The sequence below is a fragment of the Aulostomus chinensis genome, chromosome 17 (genome assembly GCF_037954235.1).
Source record: "Aulostomus chinensis isolate RoL2024-O1b breed Wild chromosome 17, RoL_Achi_v1.0, whole genome shotgun sequence".
NCBI classification, from domain to species: Eukaryota; Metazoa; Chordata; class Actinopteri; order Syngnathiformes; family Aulostomidae; genus Aulostomus; species Aulostomus chinensis.
Window position 1 is genome coordinate 2,652,153 of NC_141336.1, and position 21,112 is coordinate 2,673,264.

The 21,112-nt window shown below is 47.3% G+C and overlaps 2 protein-coding genes across 5 annotated transcripts; one reads left to right on the forward strand and one right to left on the reverse strand.

Annotated features, from left to right (window-relative positions):
- The first annotated feature begins 229 nt into the window (after positions 1-229).
- Positions 230-8,460, forward strand: marc1 (mitochondrial amidoxime reducing component 1). Of its 4 annotated transcripts, none has more exons than XM_086181936.1 (8): positions 230-386; positions 481-1,016; positions 2,068-2,238; positions 2,402-2,564; positions 3,337-3,477; positions 3,749-3,810; positions 3,967-4,038; positions 6,937-8,460. In XM_086181936.1, exons 2-8 carry the CDS (start codon positions 769-771, stop codon positions 7,220-7,222), a joined length of 1,143 nt encoding a protein of 380 aa, XP_086038062.1. In that variant the 5' UTR covers positions 230-386; positions 481-768; the 3' UTR covers positions 7,223-8,460. The 4 variants fall into 4 exon arrangements, with proteins under 4 accessions (XP_086038062.1, XP_086038061.1, XP_086038064.1 ...); XM_086181935.1 differs by having other exon boundaries at positions 235-386; positions 3,334-3,477; XM_086181938.1 differs by lacking the exon at positions 6,937-8,460 and adding an exon at positions 5,031-5,165 and having other exon boundaries at positions 239-386; positions 3,334-3,477.
- On the reverse strand, positions 8,044-19,632 carry hhipl2 (HHIP-like 2). The gene is made up of 9 exons (XM_086183424.1): positions 19,300-19,632; positions 16,475-17,127; positions 13,748-13,891; positions 13,329-13,660; positions 13,064-13,190; positions 10,955-11,100; positions 10,803-10,884; positions 10,100-10,182; positions 8,044-9,621 (listed from the first exon to the last, which is right to left on the reverse strand). The coding sequence occupies exons 1-9, from the start codon at positions 19,630-19,632 to the stop codon at positions 9,170-9,172; spliced, it is 2,352 nt and encodes a 783-aa protein (XP_086039550.1). The 3' UTR covers positions 8,044-9,169.
- Between the last annotated feature and the right edge of the window lie 1,480 nt (positions 19,633-21,112).

Consider the following 21,112-nt stretch of genomic DNA (forward strand, 5'->3'; position numbering starts at 1 on the left):
ACTTGCTGAACCAAATCCTCTAAAAGTGGGTGTCAAAGTAAATCTCTCATTTTATTCTTCATGTCGAGTTCTACATCAGGAACCAGAACAAGTGAGCAGGTGAGTCGTGACCACGGTTCCCCGCAGAAATACAACAGGAGGAAGTCAAAGGTACCAGAGGGCCTGAGAGTGAAAGAACTACTCACCCCACAATGCATTGCATGCAATACTTCTGACCCAGCCCAGTTTTAAAATGGCTGTGTTTAACTGATCATTCTGTTGTTAACAGTGCAAATATTTATTCACACACTGGAAATGATCAACGTTTCTCGTCAGAGAGGAATCGTGGCTGGAACCCATGGAACCTAAAATGGCTGCCAGCGACTGGTTCGTTCGGCATTTCCATGGTAACGACCAATCTTGGATGTGGCAGATACACTGCAGGATTCTGGGTTGTGTAGTATTTTTCCTTGAGCTCATGATTAATCATCGCTTTTCTAGGGGGAGCTGGATTGGCTTCCACCCCGAGGCCTGTACGGGAGCAGGGGCCAGCGTGTGGTTCCATCTTCCGGCTGACAATCCGCTCCTCCAGGGGGGAGAGCGGGAGTCTCCCGACCGCGGGCTTGGCCTCTGAAGCTACGTCCACTCCTTTTACTTCTTTCTACGGGACCTTGATTGGATCCACATCTGTCAATCACGGCTATGAGGGCGGGTTCCGGCGTACTGAACAAAGTTGCCCCGAGGCCTTAACTGAAGTTCAATGTCTACTGAAGTCAGTGAGATTCCAAAATGGAGCTGAGGGGGCTGACTGTGAAAGCGCTGTCCCAGAATAAAGCCGCTCTCCTGGTCGGCGGAGCCGGCGTCGCTCTCCTGGGACTCGGTCTGGGATATAAATACCTGCGGAAGCCTGAAACTCTCGTCAGAGTGGGCGTAGTGTCGCAGCTCCTCATTCACCCGCTCAAGTCTGGCAGAGCCGTGCCTGTGACCCTCGCTGAGTGCCAGGACATCGGTCTGAGGAGCGGAGACATGCAGGACCGGTGAGTGGAGCGCCGACGCGTTCTGCTGCTCGCCAGAAGTTACTGCGCCCTGTCCCCAAATAGTCCCTCCAGCAACGCGGCCTACTAACACGTGAACTCTGCTGTGGAGAAAGTTTTGCTTTTACTAGGCCACTGCTGCCCTGGAAGGCGGTGGTGCAACCAGTCGACACCAGCAGGCGCGGACGCAGGCCAGCAGCGCGGCTCTGCACAACAAAGAGGAGTCGGACCTCATGGGAAAATAACAAAAATAAAAATCCACGCTTGCTCTCTCAGTTAATTGTCACATGTCTGAAAATAAGTTCTAGTTCAGTTTTTTTTAATTGTGTATTAATAATGTGATAACAAGGGGGCTGAAGACCAGATGCTCGCCTGAGAGGTCCAAATCATTTCACATAGAAAATCCCAGAAACGCCATGAAATGAACATTTCTTCCAAAACAAGTGACTTTGCCTGTGTTGAATTCTTAGCATCACATAGAACTGATCGGGTGAGCGAGGCGATCGGGAGAACTCGTCCTTACACATGAACGTCTTTGACCTGTAAAGTCGTCGAAGCCTGCAGCTCCTGGTTTTATTTTCATTCTGGTTTTGTTGACGCGCCTTCACGCGGCGGCACCAGGGGTGAGCGTCGCTGTGCTGCTCTCAGCAGGACTGGAATTTAAAGGCCTTCATGTTAATATAATCCACAACCCTACAGGCTCTAAAGGCATTTTCCCATAATTCCTCCAACAGCAGGTAAAACGTTTGATATCAGCTAAAACTGTTAATGTCCTTATTCCGGGCGCAGTCCTGTTCCCAGATCAGCGGTAAAACTTGTTGACCAAAAATACAACCTGATGTAAATCTGGGGTTTCTGTATGAGTCAGCAGCGCAGCTGTAACCATGGCAACAAGTGGTGTCGTCAGCGCTGTTTTCTTTTTATACCCCTGCTGTTGACTTTGCCTGAAGTTTGTTGGAGCTCAGTGTTGATCTGGCGGGGAGCTGGAGGTCAGGCGGGGACATCCCGTCCCGTGGTGGCGAGGAGGGGAGTCACAGGTGTGTTTGTGTGGCAGGCACTGGCTGGTGGTCACCGAGGACGGTCACATGGTGACGGGGAGACAGCAGCCTCGCCTGGTGTTGGTGTCTCTGACCTGCGAGGGGGGTCAGATCTGTCTGAAGGGCCCCGGCATGGAGGAGCTGCGCGTCCCTGTGAAGCAGCCCCACAACCTGGTCACGGACTGCAGGTGGAGCTCAGGTTTATTTGGCCTCTGTCATGTGACTTGGTGATGCAGCCTCACCATGTCATGGGATGAAAGATCCTCCTGAACCTCATAGATGAGGCGACTCTGAACTCTAATTTAATGTTTTCTTCAACCTCAACAAATGTGTTTTGCTTTTGTGATGCAGGGTGTATGGCGCCGACATTCAAGGCCGCGACTGCGGTGACGAAGCGTCTCGATGGCTCACTCGTTATCTGGCAGCGGAGACGACCTTTCGCTTGGTGCGCTTTGAACCCCAGATGAGGGCTCGGAGGCCGGTGGAGGGGGAACCTCTTTTCCCGCCATTTGTGGTAAATCAGACTTTGTGCTTGAGAGTGTTTCACTTTTCATTCCTGCATTTTAGGAATTTAGGACCTCCCCTAAGGTCACGTGGCGTTTCCTGAGGTATTAATAAGAAAAAAACAAAAGAACAGAGCTAAAAATCAGCGTGTGATTGAACCTGTTGTGTTCCCAGAGAGATCGGTCGTAACCCTCGTTCACATTTGTCCAACCACGTGAGATGGACAGAAACGTCAGTCAAGTGTTGAGCTTGCAGCCAAATCAGCTGATCTGAATCAGCCGGGAGGCCCAGAGACGCCAACGGCGCCGCTCCCACTGAGCGAGCCAAGGATTCAGCTGGGAGACACCTTGCGTTCTGCCCGCAGAACCTCCATGTTTGGGTCAGGTTGGGTTTGTGGTTTCAGAAACATGGCAAACAAAGCCAGTCAAAAAGTTCATTTTTGTTTCCCCTCCGAGTCCATGGTTGGCGGTTACGCTTGTCTCTTGACACGCTGACAAAAACAAGTGTGGCCAATAAAGCAGAGCAACAATCGAACGCCTTCTGTGGCATCACTTGTTTGAAATATTCCCTACAAATCAGAGGTTCCCGGTCATGGCCGCCGAGCCGCCATCTCCACAAGCTTCTTGATGGAAAAAGTAAAGTTTTTGTGTGTGAGACAACACGGCAGTGAAAGCCTCCTGGGGGGTTAAACTCCTTCACACTGGAGTTCAAATGTTTGAGAACCGTGTCACTATAACCTGCCAACCCTCCCCACACAGTAGATGCCCTTGTTTCTCCAGCAGGTGGCGTACAGCGACATCGGACCCGTGATGCTCCTGTCAGAAGCTTCGGTCAGGAATCTCAGCAGCAAGCTGGAGAAGGACGTGACGGTGGAGCGTTTCCGTCCGAACATCGTCATCAGTGACTGCGCCGCCTTTGCTGAAGTAAGAGGCTTGAAAATGTTGCATTTTCTTCGGATCCGTTTCTTTTCACCATGAAGCGCCTGATCGTTGGTCTGTGGCTCTAAGACCTTTGGATTAGAACCATAAACTCATACTCCCGTGCTCCTCTACAGAACAGAGGTTTGTTTGACTCTCCCCTCCTCTCAGAAACGATGCCTCGGTCCTTTACGGCTGACTAATCCCTCGCCCTCTCTAGTGCGAGCAGAGTGGACTAATTTTATCTCCAACTCCACCAAATGCTTTGCTTCTCCAGGATGAGTGGGAGGAGATCCAGATTGGCAGCGTGCGACTGCAGCGTGTAATGTCATGTGGAAGGTAACACGACAGATTTTTATCACTTCATTTAGCCAACACCGTGAATCCAGAGCTGCAGTGCCGTCTCAGCTTTCTCCCTGGAAGACATTTTACTGTGAAACTCGCCTCTATTTGTTGTGCTGATGTGAACTAACCTGCCACCTCTGCTCTTGCCAGATGCGTTTTCACCACCGTCGACCCCGAAACAGGAATAATCAGCAGAAAGGAACCTCTGGAGACACTGAAGAGGTAAAAGATTCAGGCAAGATTGATGTTTTCCATTTTGGCTGAGCAGGTTTGGTTTGACGTCGACCTTCCGCTGTGGGCCGTGGTCGTCATCGTCCTTCAGCAGAGGCTCAGCGGGTTTGAGTGGAGATGCATGTCTACTAAACACATTATTTACCATCTTGCCCTCATGTCTGAATCAGAAAACCTCCGTGTTCATAACTGACGGGTCTCTATGTTGCTAACATTTGGCCAAAATGTTTCATTTTTATTTGAGGAAATCAATCACAAAAGGTTCAGTGGAGAAGAGACATCCATTTTGCACGCGCACCACTGAGTGTGGTTGGCGGTGGAACCTGGAGACTCTGGAATGTGGGGGTGAACCCGTTGGTCATCAGCAGCTTCACTGTTTTGAGCTTTTAATATCTAATCTAGTTATCGTTGTGTCCTTTAACGTGAGGGCGCTCGCCACGGCTGGCGGCGGCTGTCTGGCCCGTTGTCATGACCCTGATGCCCCAGGCACGCCTCCACAGGGGTTTTTCACTTTTGACACTCAAAGATGGACTGATCAGGTTTTGGTGGTTGAAGTCTAGATGTATTTTGTGTCAAAAATCTATAATTCACGTGCCAGTTATGAGAAAATGTTGCGCAGTTGTGTACTGATTACATTTTGTACCCAGGAGGTCAAAGGTCAACTGACCGTGACATCATAGTGTTCTGCAAATTCAGGAACAGAAGGACGCACGAAGAACGTTTCATTGAGTTTGAGAGCTCGACCGATACTTGATCGTCGGTATTTGGGAGTAAATAAAAGGATTGGCCTCTTCTCAAAGTAGTAAAAGTACAAGAGTGTTGCCTGAAACGTGTACTTGCAGTATAAACGGATCATAGTTGATGTGTCGCGTGATCTGGGACGTGTCACGTCAGCGTGTCAGCCAGGAAAGGCGACTTCTGGATTTGTTGAGTTAAATCGGTTGAGCCCATTTAACACAGCACGAGCACCTTCTTTCCTTCAGATGCTGTCCTTAAAGGCCTTTGACCACATTGTGATGATGTTCCTCTGCAGCTACCGGCTGTGCAAACCTTCTGAGAAGCACATCTACAAGTCGTCCCCGTTGTTTGGTCAGCTGCTCATGGTGAAGAAGACTGGGACCATGCAGGTCGGCGACGAGGTGTACAAGATCAGCCACTGACAGCAGGAGCCGGAAACACGCTGCCAAACGCTCTGTGTTTAGGCCTCCTCTGTAAAAGCAACTGTAACAAAACAAAAACCCTCAATGAGAGGAAGAATAGAGCACTTAGGAGGTGAAACGTCCCAGGACACTGAAGGGAGAGCCCAGATTGAGAGCTAACAAATCTGACAACATTAAAGCCAGCGTGACGGCGGATTAGACGTATTACTGCAGTGTCTTCTACTGAGCTGCCTCGACCTGAAGTGCTGCTGTGGAAGAGGGACGGTCCCTGAACTCAACACTCAACACCGCAAAGGATCTCTGTTGAGTGACTCATGAAGCCTCCCGATGTCTTTGTAGTCTCATCGTCTCTGTAACAACCAGACCAGAGAAACCAACCTCCTTTCTTAGTAAAAAGAGTCTGAACATTTAGGATGTCGTCATTTGTGCGAGTGCTGCTGAGTTTACGACGGCCGCTGAACACGTGTGTGCCTGAATTCTTGACAGCAGGATTCCAACTGGCAGACAAGAGTTGTTTTAAATGATGGTATCAGAAAGCAGCGAGTGACTGCTTCAGTTCACCACTGAGATGTCCCCTTTCTCTAATGTTCCTTATGTTTTGACAGCTGAACACATTTAACATGCATTGTTTGAAACAAATGTTACCAGTGCTTCATTTATGTCGCGCTAAATCCCATTAAATGTTAGGACACGTTCGAAGTAGAGCAGGTCCAGAACTGCACTCGGATTCCTGGACTTTATTGAGAGACCCCACCTTCTCCCGCCAGCACAAACAAAGTAGTCACGTGATGTTTTTTACATTCTTAAAAATTACCTGATCTGATCGCAGTCTACTTTCTTATGAGAAGTTTTGCATCAGGAATGAGGACGTTTGTGTAGACGTTTGTCACATGGACCTGAGAGGTGGAGATAGTTCAGTGAGTTCATAGGCTCAGCTAAACCAGGGCTGCTCAAGCTGGGGCCCGGGGGCCGCATCTGGACCGCTACAAGGGTAGATGTGGCATTCATATTGTACACAAATACATCATAATTATAATGATGGTCAGCCCGGTGGAGCAGTGGCCCTCACGGTGGCCCCCCAGCAAGAAGGTTGTGGGTGGAGCAGTGGCCCTCACGGTGGCCCCCAGCAAGAAGGTTGTGGGTGGAGCCCCAGCTGCAGCACAGGGTCTTTCTGTGTGAGTCTCCATGTTCTCCCTGTTCCTGCTGGGTTCTCTCTGGTACTCCAGCTTCCTCCACAGTCCAAAGACATCAAGAGGGACCAGGTTAATCCAGACTCTAAATTGACCGTAGGCGTGGCTGGGAGAGCCAATGGTTGTCTGTCTCTATGTGTTGGCCCTGCCATGGACTGGTGACCTGTCCAGGGGGAAGGCTGCTGGGATAGGCTCCACCCCCACCACCCTCAACAGGAGAAGAGGGGGAAGATGGAGGGATGATAATTACAATTTTAAAACATATACTGTAAATTATGTTTTCTTTTTGAGGTAAAGATGCTCTTTCTGTGTGTGTATGTGTGTGTATATATATATATATATATATATATATATATATGTATATATATATATATATGTATATATATATATATATATGTATATATATATGTATATATGTGTATATATATATATATATGTGTGTATATATATATATATATATATATATATATATATATATATATATAATGATTCCTGATGAGTTCATTGTTCTTAATTACTATTATTTCATACCCCTGCAGAGATGCGCCGGCTACTGATGCTATGATGCTAGTCCCTGTGAGGTGCAGCCTCCTCTCTAGTGTGTCCTTCCCATGTAGATGGTGGAGTCCATCGGTGCAGGAATATCCTCATCCCAGCAGCTCAGGCGCTCACCCGCCATCACCCAGGAAGCTCCATCAAAGTTTGGTGCTTTGCAGGGAAACATATCAGTCAATTAAAAACCAACAGCCAATGTTGCTCCGCCCTCAATGTCGTAAAACTCTCTCTGTGGCACAACGTGACTTATTATGCCTGTGTTTTGGTTAACCACAGTTGGCGAGGCCATAATTTTCCCGAAGGCGGGTTCTCTGAGGTGAGGGATGTGGTCTGGTAGCAGCAACTTCATCGGCCTCCAAGTGGCCAATGAGGTGCTGGTCCACATGCTACAGGCACATTAGCATCTACTGACAAATGCCCTGAAATCATGAGCCTGGCTCTGCCCACAGGTGTCCTTTAGTCTGGACACGAGACTCATTTTAAGGATCACGAGACAAATTTGTAACCGACCAATCAGTGACGAGTGGGAGTGGCTGACTTGGATGAAGTAGAAGAGTGTTTGTTTTTGGTAGTTCAGTGATGAAGGGATACGAGCAGCTGATGAAACTTTACCAGCAGTGTTCGGGGACAGTTTAACTGGTGGGTGGTGTCAGTGCAGGTTGGTTCTCGGCTGCTCTTAACAGTTTTACGCTTCAAGGCTCCATTGGGGATTCAGATTCTGCCAAAAGACCCCCGTGGAGCCCAGCCAGGCCCTCCTCACCCGGTGAACTGGGGGTCGGGTTGGCAGGCTGTGCATTCACCGCAGAGCTGGAAAAATAAGGCTCTTCAGCAGGTTGCAACTCCATCAGAACACAATGGATCCTCCAGAAGTGGCAAAGCCCTCACACCTGACCACAGTCCCTGTCAGACCTCAACTTTAAATGTTCACCTCCCCAGCAGGAGAGCGCAGACGACGGGTCACAGGTTCTGTTGATCAAGTGGAAGTAACCACTCAGGTCAGCCCAGGAGGAAGCAGCGGCAGGCTCACCTGCAAATCCACAGCTTTCCTGTGTGGTTTCATTCTTTAAAACTCTGCTAAAATAAAGGTACACTGCATTTTTGCGCAAAATCATTTTATTTTGAATGATAGCGATCAGCCTGCATCCCAACAAAGCAGCGAATAAGCAGGAAGGCACAGTGAGGGAAAGCAGAGAACAGAAGTGAAGATGAAAACTAGCGAAGCAATTCAAGAGCGTTTACATCAAAGAGACGTGGGAGATGCTGGCGTTTGAGGCGCCGATGACATCACAACTGAGCTTCACGCTTCATTACATCTCAAGGACAAACTCATATTGTTATGGTGCTCAAAGGTCAAAGGTCACAGTCACCTCATGTCTGTCCCATACCATTCATCACGTTTACGCTGTCCACCGTAGCGACATGGTACGATAAATTAGAAGTAGTCGGATGGAGTGTCCATGAAACCTGTCGCTCACCACACGCCAAACATTAAAATTAAACATTTCTGATTCCGTTTCTGAAAAAAAAGAAGAAACAAACAAGTTTGAAGATTGGCAGCAGCGCCCGAGATGAATCCAGGATGGTTTATATTTACGGCGTAGTTATGTGAGTCACCGCCACAGTTTCAGCTGTGCTGAGTGAGGCCACAGAGCGCTTCGCTGCTTTGACGCTTCCATGTGCTGAGAGACACACCAGGCCACCTCAGAGCCTCCACGCTTCACTTCCACTCCAGACACCTTCTCTTCTTAATAAACAGACAAGGAAACAATTAACTTCAGTTATGAAGGTCAGACAGAAAACGCAGCAGCAGCAGCAGGTATATTGTACACTTTGTGAGGTATGTGCCATGTTAACAACCAAGAGGCTGTTGTGACTCTATGCTGTGCTACGCTGAGCTATGCTAGCCTCCCGCTGGTAGTTGCTTCATGAAGAGCAGGCACGAGGGCATCGATCGTCTCCGTTAAGTCTAGACGAGAACCTGAAGGGTTCCGCAGCTCTCAAGCGTTTTGACACACGTACTGTAACTACTTTTCACATTTTACACAATGCTTCTCAGAACAATGAAACACAAAGGTTTCTTTTAATAAGAAAGAAAGTTGAAAAATGCCAGTTCATCAAAAAGTCTTGACGCTAATCGGACACACGTCCCAGCAGATGTGTCCAAACCCCCAACTGTATATTTCCTCTCATCCTGGGACTCATAACAGTAGAACCCTTCTAGAGCGCTTTGTCTTTTCTCTGAGGTTGGGTTCTCATGGTTCTGTTGCTCCTCACGCTCATCTTGTTCCCCCTGTGTTTGTCCTGGATCCTCTTGGCGGAGCGGCCCGTACTCCGGCTGTGGGAAGGTTCTCCATCGGTGCCTCTGGTCTTTATCACGGTGACGTTGCTTGACTGTTGCTTTGAGTTCTGCCTTGAAGACTTCTTCATCTCTGTGTTGGATGCATTTTTCTTCAGCCCCTTGTTTTTCCTCCATGGTTTTGATGTGGTTTTCCTCTTCATTTTCTTCTCAGGTGATTTCCTTTGAGCTCTGGAAGCGGCGCCCGTCGTCCTCTCGCCGTCCGGAGGCGCCGTGGGTTCAACCCGGCTGCTTGTCACAGGTGTTTGGGTGGTGAGTTTTAATTTTCTTGGTGGGGGTCTTGTGGGTTTTTCATTGGGGTCCAACACAGTCACTGAAACAGCACACGTGTCAGTCAGTACACGCTACATCTGCGGCCTACGATGTTGTGGTCTGTGAGATTGGCTGTGGAGGGAGGTGTTCATGTTTGGATTTTACTGGCTCTGTTTCACACATTTCTGTTTGGAATACGTTAAACTGAAACGTGCTTTACATCCTCCAACACAGTGTGGCTGCACGTGGGCATGAAACGGCTCCACCAACTTCTGCCAAACTAAACGACGGTTGGCAGAAGTGTTTTTGCCAAAATGTTTTCTGTCTAACACTGAAGACAAACTCTAACATCGATTCAATTAATTTGGGGGGATTTGAAAATATGAAAAAGTCCAACCTATGTGCAGTCTCAGTGTCGCCGCTTTGTCAGACAAGTCCAATCACATAAAAACATCTCTTTCAGGTCATTTTCACCAGGCTGAATGTGCGCATCAAGAACATAAAGTGATGTAATCCTGCAGTCATCTGAAGGGACTTACATTCCCTGGGCACGAAAGGAAACTTTTCCCCCCCGACTTTGACTGGCAGGGGCTTCTGCTTACACTTCCCTGGAGGAGCTCTCCTGGAGGGACAGGAGAATAAAAGCTCAACACGATGCTGGTTTTCTTCCAGCCTTTTGACCCTAAATACTTACAAATGGTGGTAAAATACATCATCAAGATGGAAATATTAACCTGGGAAAGGGGCATAATATTGAGATAAAAACATGCCGATATTTTACAGTATTGCCGGCAGTATTAAGTCACTGAAAACAACTGACATTTTTACTTCACGACATGTCGGGCCTCAGGTAATAACCGTCTATGTGCTTGGACCAACGACCAACCTTGACAGCTAAGCAATTACAGACATTGAGGATATTGCTGTTGTTGTGCTGTCTACAGGTGAACATCGGTCGGTTGGTTGTCATTTCAAAAACATGGAGGTGTCACAGGAAAAACATTCTTTTCCACATTCCTGAACAAACACTGTTGTTTGTAGAGACGGAAGGTAACTGCCTGGCAGGAGTTTTACGTACAGTCGCGCATCGAGCTTCCAGGGTGTTTTTGCCAGTTGATCTGGTAAAGATTATAATTTTGCTTCTGTAAAATAAATGCGTATGTTCTGTTTTGGTTTTTTTCCTTCCCTGTTAGCTGAAATTTTCAGTCTTAGATGGGTCGCGTTGAGGCCTTTGGCTGATACCTGGATGGGTCAATGAATTTGAAAATGGTTCCAAAAGGTGACATGGCACTCGCGTATGAGGTGGCCAGGAAGTACAGTTCCCCTGAAAAATAGAGACAACTAATTATCATGGCTGTTCTGTGCGATTCTAAACACTCGTGATTGACTGTTACCTGCTTCGTCTTCAGCGAAGGAGATGATGAACTTGTGGTGATGATTGATGAGTCCAGGGAAAGCGCACGTCTTTGTGTCTCCCATACACACACTCCTCTCTTTCCAGGTTCCTGCCGTCTTGTCTTCCTCTAAAGCCATGATTCGCCTGCAACGTTGTCAGCCATGTTGTACCGTAACTGGACATTAACCAGCATTAAACACATAATTCATAGGTTTATAGCTCAGAAATGTATTTTAATAAGAATGTAAAAGAATGAAGTCAGTCAGACCTAACAGGAAAACATTCAATACCAATCAAATGTCTGTGAGCTAAAAATGAAGTAAAAGCTAGCATCATCTTAGCTTAGCATTGAGACTGCAAAGCTAACGTATGGTAAGAAGTTGCCTGGGCTAACACCCAGTTAAATCTACCTTGTTAACTGGGTGTTAGCCCAGGCAACTTCTTACCATACGTTAGCTTTGCAGTCTCAATGCTAAGCTAAGATAATGCTAGCTTTTACTTCATTTTTAGCTCTTAGATTAGCTCTTTTTAGCTCTTAGATTTGGTTTCTTTAATCCATACAAAAACTGTGGAGGTTAGGGTCGATTCCTGTTGAAGCCACAAAGTTTAAAACGATTCCAGGAAGTTTCAAGTTGACAATTTCTTTCTTGTCTACTTGGTCAAAATGTTTGTTCCTTTCCTAAATTTTTTACCTGTTAAAGTTATGTTTTGTGGTAATAAAAAGTTAGTACTTTGTCACTGTTTGACTTTGCAGCCTAATGATAGAGGAAGATTTCCAGGTTGTAATTACCCTGAGGCTAATTTGAGACGTGTAATCGAAAAAATGTACTCGACGAGGGTGATTTCCTGAGCTGACAGCTGAGCTGGGCCCCTCCCTTCCAGTCTTTATGCTAAGCTAAGTTAACAAACGGTGATGGTTGCTTGATATTTACTGTAAAAATTTAAAGCACTGCCAATTTTCTTTTCTGACTAGAACTTAAAAAACAAGCATAATTCCCATAATTCAAAGCCATATCAACCTGACATTAGCAACAGGCCGGTGCAGGAAGAAGTCCTAAAACCAGGTTGGTCATCTCATCGGTTTTTATAAATGGGTTCATGAAACACCTGAAGTGAGGTCTGTGGTCAACACATTTTTATCTTGTTCAGTGCTTTTCATGTGTCTTGAAATGGTCAAATAGCTAAAGGAGAGGACAGAGGTTGTCATGGACAATAAACGTTGTCAAAAGAAAAGAAACACAAAGCTAGCGGTGGTGACAGTGAAACCATGACCCACAGTGCAATTTGTTCATAGCGTAACGTTAGCTTTGCTAGTCTGGTGATAGCATTGATGTTTCAAAATTCATGTTAAGTTTTGTTCATATGTGAAGATTATCTTACGAGACTAAACCTTTAATGTCTCTAATCCAACAAGAGCGCCGTGTACATATCCTGGAGGTCCATTTATACCCATGAGAACCTGTATTATCTCTGAAACTTCCCTCGTTTTTTTCTCAGTCCACTATATGCATTTAGGACGTTGAAAATTTTTTGCCACGGTGTCCAGATAGGCTGTGCTAGCTAAAACAAGCTAACAGGCTAAGGGTGAGCAATAATCTGCAATAATCCAAAATCCATTGTTAAAATCCCAATTGTTTTTTGTTTTTTTTCCCGAGGGAACCAATGATGATGCTAATTCATGAGTTGGCCTACCAAGTTATTACTCTATGTACTCTATTTCAGCATAAAAACTCCATACACATTGAAACGCAGAGAGATTTAGCCTACCTGATGGCGATGAGCTTAATTAGCATTGTGTGAAATTGTGTGTGTGTGTGTGTGTGTGTGTGAGAGACGGGGGCTGGAATGTGAGGAATGTTCATTTATATGTAGAAGTGCTGCTCTACAGCTTTAGGTGAAACTAATATCTAAAATACGTCTGCTTGGAAGTAGTTTGGAAGTGAATGACTCAGCATGAGAAGTCGTGATGTAACCTGAACGTGTTTGCAATGCACAGATGTTCCAATAAATTCAGAGATACACCACAACCGGGCCAACAAAATGAGTCTGTTATTCACTTCGGTAAAGCTGAGAGCTTTTTCACCCATTTGCAGTGGACTTATCTTACCCACTCATGAAGTCTCCAAAGATGTAGAGCCCGTTCAGATTAGGACATTCACATCCTCTGTATACATATCCCCCTGTCACAGACTTCCCAACATTGTGGCTGTACGCATGTATAGGGAGGATGTCATCTGTTGTAGAGAGAGAGATGAATTTAGACGATCTGAAGCAGATTAAAGCGGCGGGACAGCCAGGTGGTGACGGTATTAAAGAGATAGACTGAAGATAGCTCTGTCTTTTTATTGCCAAGGGAAAATAAAAATACCCACTCAAGGATGAGTTGTGGCACAGCTTCAAATCATAGCACTCAAAACCCTCTTTGGCTCTCCATCCGTAGTTCCCTCCCTTCACAATTATGTCAATCTCCTCGTAGCGGTTCTGACCAACGTCTCCACAGAATATGCGGCCTCTGCCGTATCGGCTCACGGGGTCTCCGCGGTCCACGGAGCATCGCCACATGTTGCGGACCCCGTACGCAAACACCTCTGGTCTAGCATCCAGATCAGCGAGGAACGGATTATCAAGAGGGATCCTGTACTGCTTCCCACTGGAGTCACTCCCGTCCACATCGATGCGGAGAACTTTCCCCAGCAGGGCGCTCCTACGTAGGACGAAACAGGTCAAGGCACCGTTTCATCGGACGTCTGTCGATGTCTGTCACTCAAACATAATCGAATCAACTGCTTACTTGTTTTGTGCATTTCCATATTTCCCAAAAGGATCGCCTGCTTTTCCGCCGTCTCCAGTGAAGATGTACAAATAGCCGTCCAGACCGAAGAGCAGTTGGCCCCCGTTGTGGTTGGCAGCTGGCTCCTCGATCTCTAAAATCACCCTGAAAGGCAAAGAACTCAGTTCGGTGAGAACAAACCCAGTTTAGATGCTATTTTTTAATCTAACATCATCTAGTTGCCAGGATTCTTTAGAGCACCCCTGGACATCTTTCATCCAGCATTCCTCTCTCCATCCCTGTGGCTTTATTGTGTTTTATTGACTCCAAATCCTATGTTTGTTTGTTTGTTTTTACGAGGGGGGGGTGACACAGGGAGAGATGAAATCACGTACACTTGAAGTGAATTCATCTCAGGTGTAGATAAATTTATTCATATATTTGCTTTAACTGTAGATTAATCCATACATATATATTTGCTTAAACTGTAGTCAAATTTATACATATATTTACTTAAAATAGAGTGCAGGAAACACAAGGCAGTGAAGCACAGACCAGACTGTTTAAGAGTGGACAGGTGAAAAGGTCACAACAGGGAATAGCAGGAGTGTAGCTCATGGCTAGCATCACTCCCTCAATCTAATTAAGTCAGAACAGAGTCCACAGAATTTCTACGGTGGGATGAAGTAGAGGGAGTCAGAAGTAGATTAGAGCAAGGTCATGAATCAGGGAAAGAGAGGTTTTTGTCTTCACGGATGCAACAAGAAGTCTACAATGGGAACAGATGGTGCTGGCACGCGGTCAGACAGAAGATTCTGCAAAAAAAAAATCACGAAGATCAAAAATACACACTTGCACGCAGAAACGATCACATAAGCACCTCCCTGTAACACATAAAACTGGAGAAGATAGTGAGATCGTTGGACTTCTTGCCCCAACGCCAGGGACGACGCATCTGCATATGCTGACTCCAGCATAGGGGAAGACCATCTCCAGAGCTCTGGATTCTTTCCTGTTAATCTGAATAAATTCTTTTGAACCAACTGGAAGGTGTCCTCTCCGGATTTAGAACAGCGCAGTATAGACTCTGTGGGTCCTTCTGATTGATTAATGATGACTTGTTGAAAAATTCCTACACAGGGAACATTTCATTTCCCCTGTGAACAAGCGCTTCATTAAGGAAGCAAAGAAAAACAATCCCTTTCAATCGCTGTGTGTTCACACCGAACGCGAATTCCGCATCGAATTTGACGCCAGATCATTTTAGTGTCCATTTGTGTCATTCGCGCAACTTCGCTCACCTGTCCAAGTAGCTAGTATTTCCGGCAACGTTTCTTTCCGCCATTTCACCATGAATATTCACAGAACTGTTGCGTTGTACCTGCCGTGGAAGGCAGAAATACGTCAGAAAACTAAACGCCGTCGTATGTGGGTTATCAACACCATCTACAGGCGAGCTCAGCTCGGTGAATTTCACCGCTCGGTGAACCGAGCTCCTCCAGGGGCTCCGTCTGGATAACCGCCGCTTCCAGCGGTATTTTTTTGGATGACGACTGGCCGGTTTGACGACCTGCTAGCTGGGATCGGTGACAGGATGTAACGAATGGACACCAATTCATTCAGCTGGTTCCTGTCATTTTGACACGTAGTGTCATGTAGAACCAGGTTCCCACACACAGCCACAATCAACTTGTCCGCCATCTTGTCAGTCGCAGTCAGCCGTGACGTTGGGACATCCTCAACGCTGATTGGCTGTCTTCACGTCAATTTTTCGCCAAAGTTCAACATTTTCAACTTGTGCGAATGGCAAATATTTCACCTCGTGAATTTCGCGGCGCGAAAATTTCGCCTCGCGTCATTCTCGTGTTTGCATAGACTTTGAATGGAAACTGTTGGTGCGAATTCGCGTTCGGTGTGAACTCACATTGGGTTGAACTCCACCTGCTCGTTACCAGAGACGCTGCCAGAGTCGACACAGACTTTTAAGTTGGTGGTTGCTGCTTTAATGTGACCACAGGTGACCGACAGGCGAATTCCATGGAGCGCCGCAGGGACCCGTCGGTTGGCACATCAACAGCCAATAGAGTTTGGATTTTTGCAGGAAATAAGCTCGATGGCAAACAGAAGACAACTGAACCTCACTTTTATGATTCTGAAGAGTAAACGCTAGGACACAGCTTCAGGCTATGAAAGAACTCCAACATGGAGGCGTGACTTCAGCTATTTCGTCATCGTGACATTTGATGTCCACGAACAAACTCTGTATTCTTGTTTTGCCAGTTGGTAGCAACCAGCCGTTTTAGGACATCAGCCCGGACGTTCACCACTGTGGTGTTTACCGTTGTACTTGAAATCAAAACAAACTGGATTTCAAGTTTCAGCACTCATTCTTGCACCGCTTTAACGGAGGAACCTCAGCACCTCCAAAGGTGTCAAACACAAGTTATGTTTAACTTAATTATTGTCATGTATTTGAGTGTTTCTTCATGGCCATTTTTCTCCTTTTTTAAGCATCAATTGTCGGAGCCTTATGTGCTTTCTAAGTGTGAAAACTTTTGATTTTAACTTTTGGGTCGTCAGGAAGTCTTTCAAACCCAGCGGTCTTCAGCACAGCGCATGTTGATACAGGCTTTGGTGCAATTACAGCCAAGAGTGGGGGACAATATGTTCCATCTAGTCTTTATGTTCACAGTGGAAGCAGACAGATCATCAAACAGACATAAAAGTGGTGAACCTCCCCCTGCATACCTCTCTGAGTACGGATCAGCCACGTTCATGTCGAGCACAGACACCCTCATCTCACTGACTCTGACCTTCTCCAGCTTACTGCTGACCTGAATGGAGAAGTAGATGAAGAACCGTCCGTTTTCCCGATACTTTGGGTGGAAGGCCATGCCCAGGAAACCTCTCTCATCCCCCAGCCAAGGGGTGGTCAGCACCTCCCCGCTCATGTCCAGGAAAGGTCGCTCCAGCCGGCTGCCGTCACGCAGGTAAACCCACACGAAGCCCACCTGCTCAGCGATGAACATCCGGTGTGTGTCGTCCCCGCTGTGCAGCATCAGCACAGGGTTCCTGAGATTGTTAGCCACCTCGATCAGGCACAGTTGGAGGCACCCTCTGGGGTCCTCCGCCACCTGCCCCAGGTTGGTGTTGAGGTCAGTGCTCCTCAAAACATTGGGGTAACAGTAGTCCTGGTCAGAGAGGTCGACCATGCTGCAGAACGTGGACATGTCCCGCTCACAGGTGTCCTGCAGGAGCTGGTTGGTGGTTAAATATTTAACAACATGGCGACATTTGCGATGAAACTCAGAGCAGAAGCCAAAGCAGAGGCCAGGTAGTTCTCTGACAGGTGTGTAGGGGTCCTCGGCGTCGTAGAGGTGGGCAGCGTACGGAGAGCACTCCTGGAAGGGACAAGTAGGAGGGCTGATTATCATGGGACACTTAACTCAGGAGCTCTCCATAAAACACGGATCATACATGTGTCTGGTTGCAAGAGCAGGACCTAATGGAGGTGATGCATGACGGTTCTACGTTACCGTCACTAGAACCCCTGTAACCAGGCCTTCATTATTTAAAGAACTTTTCTTACTTATCTTAAATTTTTCAAAGAAAATAACACTTAATTCTACACACTGGTCTGGCCACTTTCCCCTGAACTCTGTTTTGTATTAAAATACACCTCAGAGACTCACAAAGCTTCTTTTCTTTTCTTTTCTTTTCTTTTCTGTTCTTTTCTTTTTTGTGTCGGACGATGTTGGAACTGATGACACAGATTACAGATTGAATGTGGGTGCCTGTTGTCACAACTGTTACAATCTTCATAAGAGACATTTTATGTTATTGTTAGATTAGGGAGTGATGGACTGGGACGCGACGTCATTCCCAGCACCAGTGATGCTGGGAACTCTTGTAATCAGGTCTGAACTTTTTTCCTGTTGGTAAATACAAAACTGCAGCCTTCTGCTTTGGAAGTGACTGTCAATCACGTTGTGTACAAAGAGAAATTACCGCTAGGTGGCGCTGTAATTTTAAAATGCGTTTCAGCTCCTAATTCCCAAATTCTCCATCCATCCATCCATCCATCCATCATTCCATCCATCCATCCATCGTTCCATCCATCCCTCCCTCCATGTTCTCCCTCTTCTCCTGTTGAGGGTGGTGGGGGTGGAGCCTATCCCAGCAGCCTTCCCCCTGGACAGGTCACCAGTCCATGGCAGGGCCAACACATAGAGACAGACAACCATTGGCTCTCCCAGCCACGCCTACGGTCAATTTAGAGTCTGGATTAACCTGGTCCCTCTTGATGTCTTTGGACTGTGGAGGAAGCTGGAGTACCAGAGAGAACCCAGCAGGAACAGGGAGAACATGGAGACTCACCCAGAAAGACCCCGTGCTGCAGCCGGGGCTCCACCCACAACCTTCTCGCTGGGGGGCCACAGTGAGGACCACTGCTCCACTGTGCTGCCCTTTTCTAACCCATGAAGGTTCTTTTTTCCCTAATGTGCTACACTCAAAGCAGGAAGTGATGTGTATCTTGGCAAAAGTAGGTCTGATTAATTAGAAACTCCAAATTTTTGTCACGTCTCCCTGAACGTCTGAGCCAAATATGGTGCCATCAGTCAACAGGAAGTATTGATGATGGAACAAAAAAAAATTGCACAGTATAAATAACTTTTAAAAACTCTTCCTTGGCTGTTTGACCGTTTTGGACATAAATTTCCATACATTACATACGAACTGAGGATGAAAAGTTATTACAAAATTTTCCATCCATCCATTTTCTCCCACTTATCCAGGGTCGGGTCACGGGGACAGCAGCTTAAGCAGAGAGACCCAGACTTCCCTCCCTTGTCCAGCTCCTCACGGGGGATTCCAAGGCGTTCCCAGAGTCCTCCTGGCGTTCGAACCTGCCCTGAAGACCTCCCCAGGGAGGAATCCTGACCAGACGCCCGAGCCACCTCATCTGTCTCCTCTTGATGTGGAGGAGCAGCGGCTCCACTCCGAGCCCCTCCCGGATGGTGGAGCTTCTCACCCTGTCTCTAAGGGAGAGCCCAGCCACCCTCCGTAGGAAACTCCTAGACTTCTTACCCTACCAGGGGCATAAAAGCCCCTGACAGCTGAGCTCCTGGGATCACTCCTCACAAACTCCTCCGCCACGATAAGGTGGTGGCTCAAGGAGGAGATTACAAAAATTTTGATAACCCACAAATTTATGACCAAAAAATGTTGTATTCCAAACAGGAAGTGTTGTTGTTTTGTCTCATGAAAACCACAGGACCTCATCTCATCACATCAGTTTCTCCCAACCAGCAGCCCTGATGAGGCCCAGGACGCTCCGAACTGTTCTGGAGCATTTATACAGGAGTCCACTTCCACCACTGTGTCACAGGAACCAAATGAGTACCTTTACTGCAGCACTTTAACTACATTTCCCTGATAATACAATGCTTTCTCATACCGGACTATCATTTTGAAGTATATGGAACAATTGTAGTTTTGTACATTTCTTTTTTTTTTTGGAGGACATTTTTTCGGATAAATAATGTGAGGAGGCACTCAGCGAACACATTTACCTGGCAAACGACCTCCTTCAGAAGGTCTCCACAGAGCTCATAACCCGCCGCCTCCAGCAGGTCAACAACGTCCCAGTATCTCTCCGCGATCTGGTTGTCCGCTTTCTGGTCGCAGCAGCCGAAGTCCTCGTACAGGTTGCAGAACTCCAGGTGCCACGGAGGTTTAAACGGAGGCTCGAAGTCAAGGCACTGAGGATGAGCTGATAGCGGCCGAACCGATACCAGAAGCATCACTGATAAGATCCTGAACCCAGTCTTCCTGGACCAGCCCAGTTCCGCAGCCGTGCGTAAAATCCCGCTTGGACCGAGCGCAGCATCCCGCGTACTCGCCATTTTTTTTTTTTTTTTTTGGCGTCTGCCCTCCAACAAGGGTTCAGCTGTTTGTTCCTGGTAATTTATAGGTGAGGTGCCGGAGTGCACGAGCGTCCCCCCCCCCCCTTTCCGTGCGCACTTTGAGCTCGCGCGCGCAAGGCTGGACGTGTCCTCCGTGTCCCGCCACCTGCATCCATCCGTTCCGCCTCTGATCAAACACAATCAGTAACAATTAGTCAAAGCAGTCAGATTAATGGGATTGTGCGCAGTGATTTGTTTGTAAATTGACTCGTAATTAAGGCTCTCACGCACGCGCAGGGGACGCACGGGCTCGCGAGCATCAACGCAAACTGTAATTAAGTCTCACGTTCATGCTCGAGAGCCTCCGGCGGCGTTGCGTTGAAGCCTCGGCAGCAGCTGTGATTCCTCCTCCACGTCGACATGTCAACGCTCATTCGACTGCCTCAGACGAAGGCGCCTGTCATCAAATAACAACAAGACAACCCGCCTGCTGCTTCCAGAGAACCCCGGCATGACAGCAGAACCACAGGCTCACATCTGTGCAGTCAGGGTCTCCAGCCCTGTGGAACCTCATCCCCGGGATCTACTGAACTGGTGGATCACTCTGCTCATCTACTCGTTATAAGGGATGATATGTATTGGATTCTTAAGATATAAAATAGGCTATGCTGATATTGGCTGACAGACAGTAATAGTGTTAGAGAGGCTTTATGTCATTGTTCTCTCTCTCTCTCTCTCTCTCTCTCTCTCTCTCTCTCTCTCTCTCTCTAAAATCTTCCCTCTCCCCTCAGTGTCATGCTGGAGCTCGGGTCCTCTTCCAGAGGCCTGGGAGCTCGAGGGTTCTATCTAGTATCTTAGCTGTTCCTAGAACTGTGTTCCTCTGGACTGAGGTTTCAAGTGGTGGTCCTGGACTCTGCTAGACCCACTCTCCCAGTCTGGGGGTCACCGCCCCAAGTGCTCCTACCACCACAGGGACCACGTCAGCCTTGACCTTCCACAGCCGTTCTAGCTGTTCTTTTAACCCCTGGTACTCCTCAACCTTCTCTAGTCCTTCTTCCTGATGTTGGCGTCAGCTGGTGTCACCACATCTGTCACCACTGCCCTCCTCTGCTGTTTGTCCACCACTTCTATGTCCAGTTGGTTCACCAGGAGCTGTTTGTCAGTCTGGAAGCTGAAGTCCCACAGCACCTCAGCCCAGTTGTTCTTGTCCCACTGGGATCTGGGTTCTTCTACTCCATACTGGGCACAGATGGTCCTGTACACTGTCCCCACCACTTGGTTGGCCTCCCCACGTAAGCTTCTTTTGCTGCTAGCATCTTAAGTGCTTAGTAAAACAGGCTTATATGATTTTCACATTCAATAAGTTCTGAAAAACACGTTAACCTTGTCAACTTTCAAGAAGTAACATTTTGTCCTTGAACGTTTGGTTTTTAAGTCAAACGTGCGATCATGTATCTTAAAAAGGGACCAGCATCTGCAG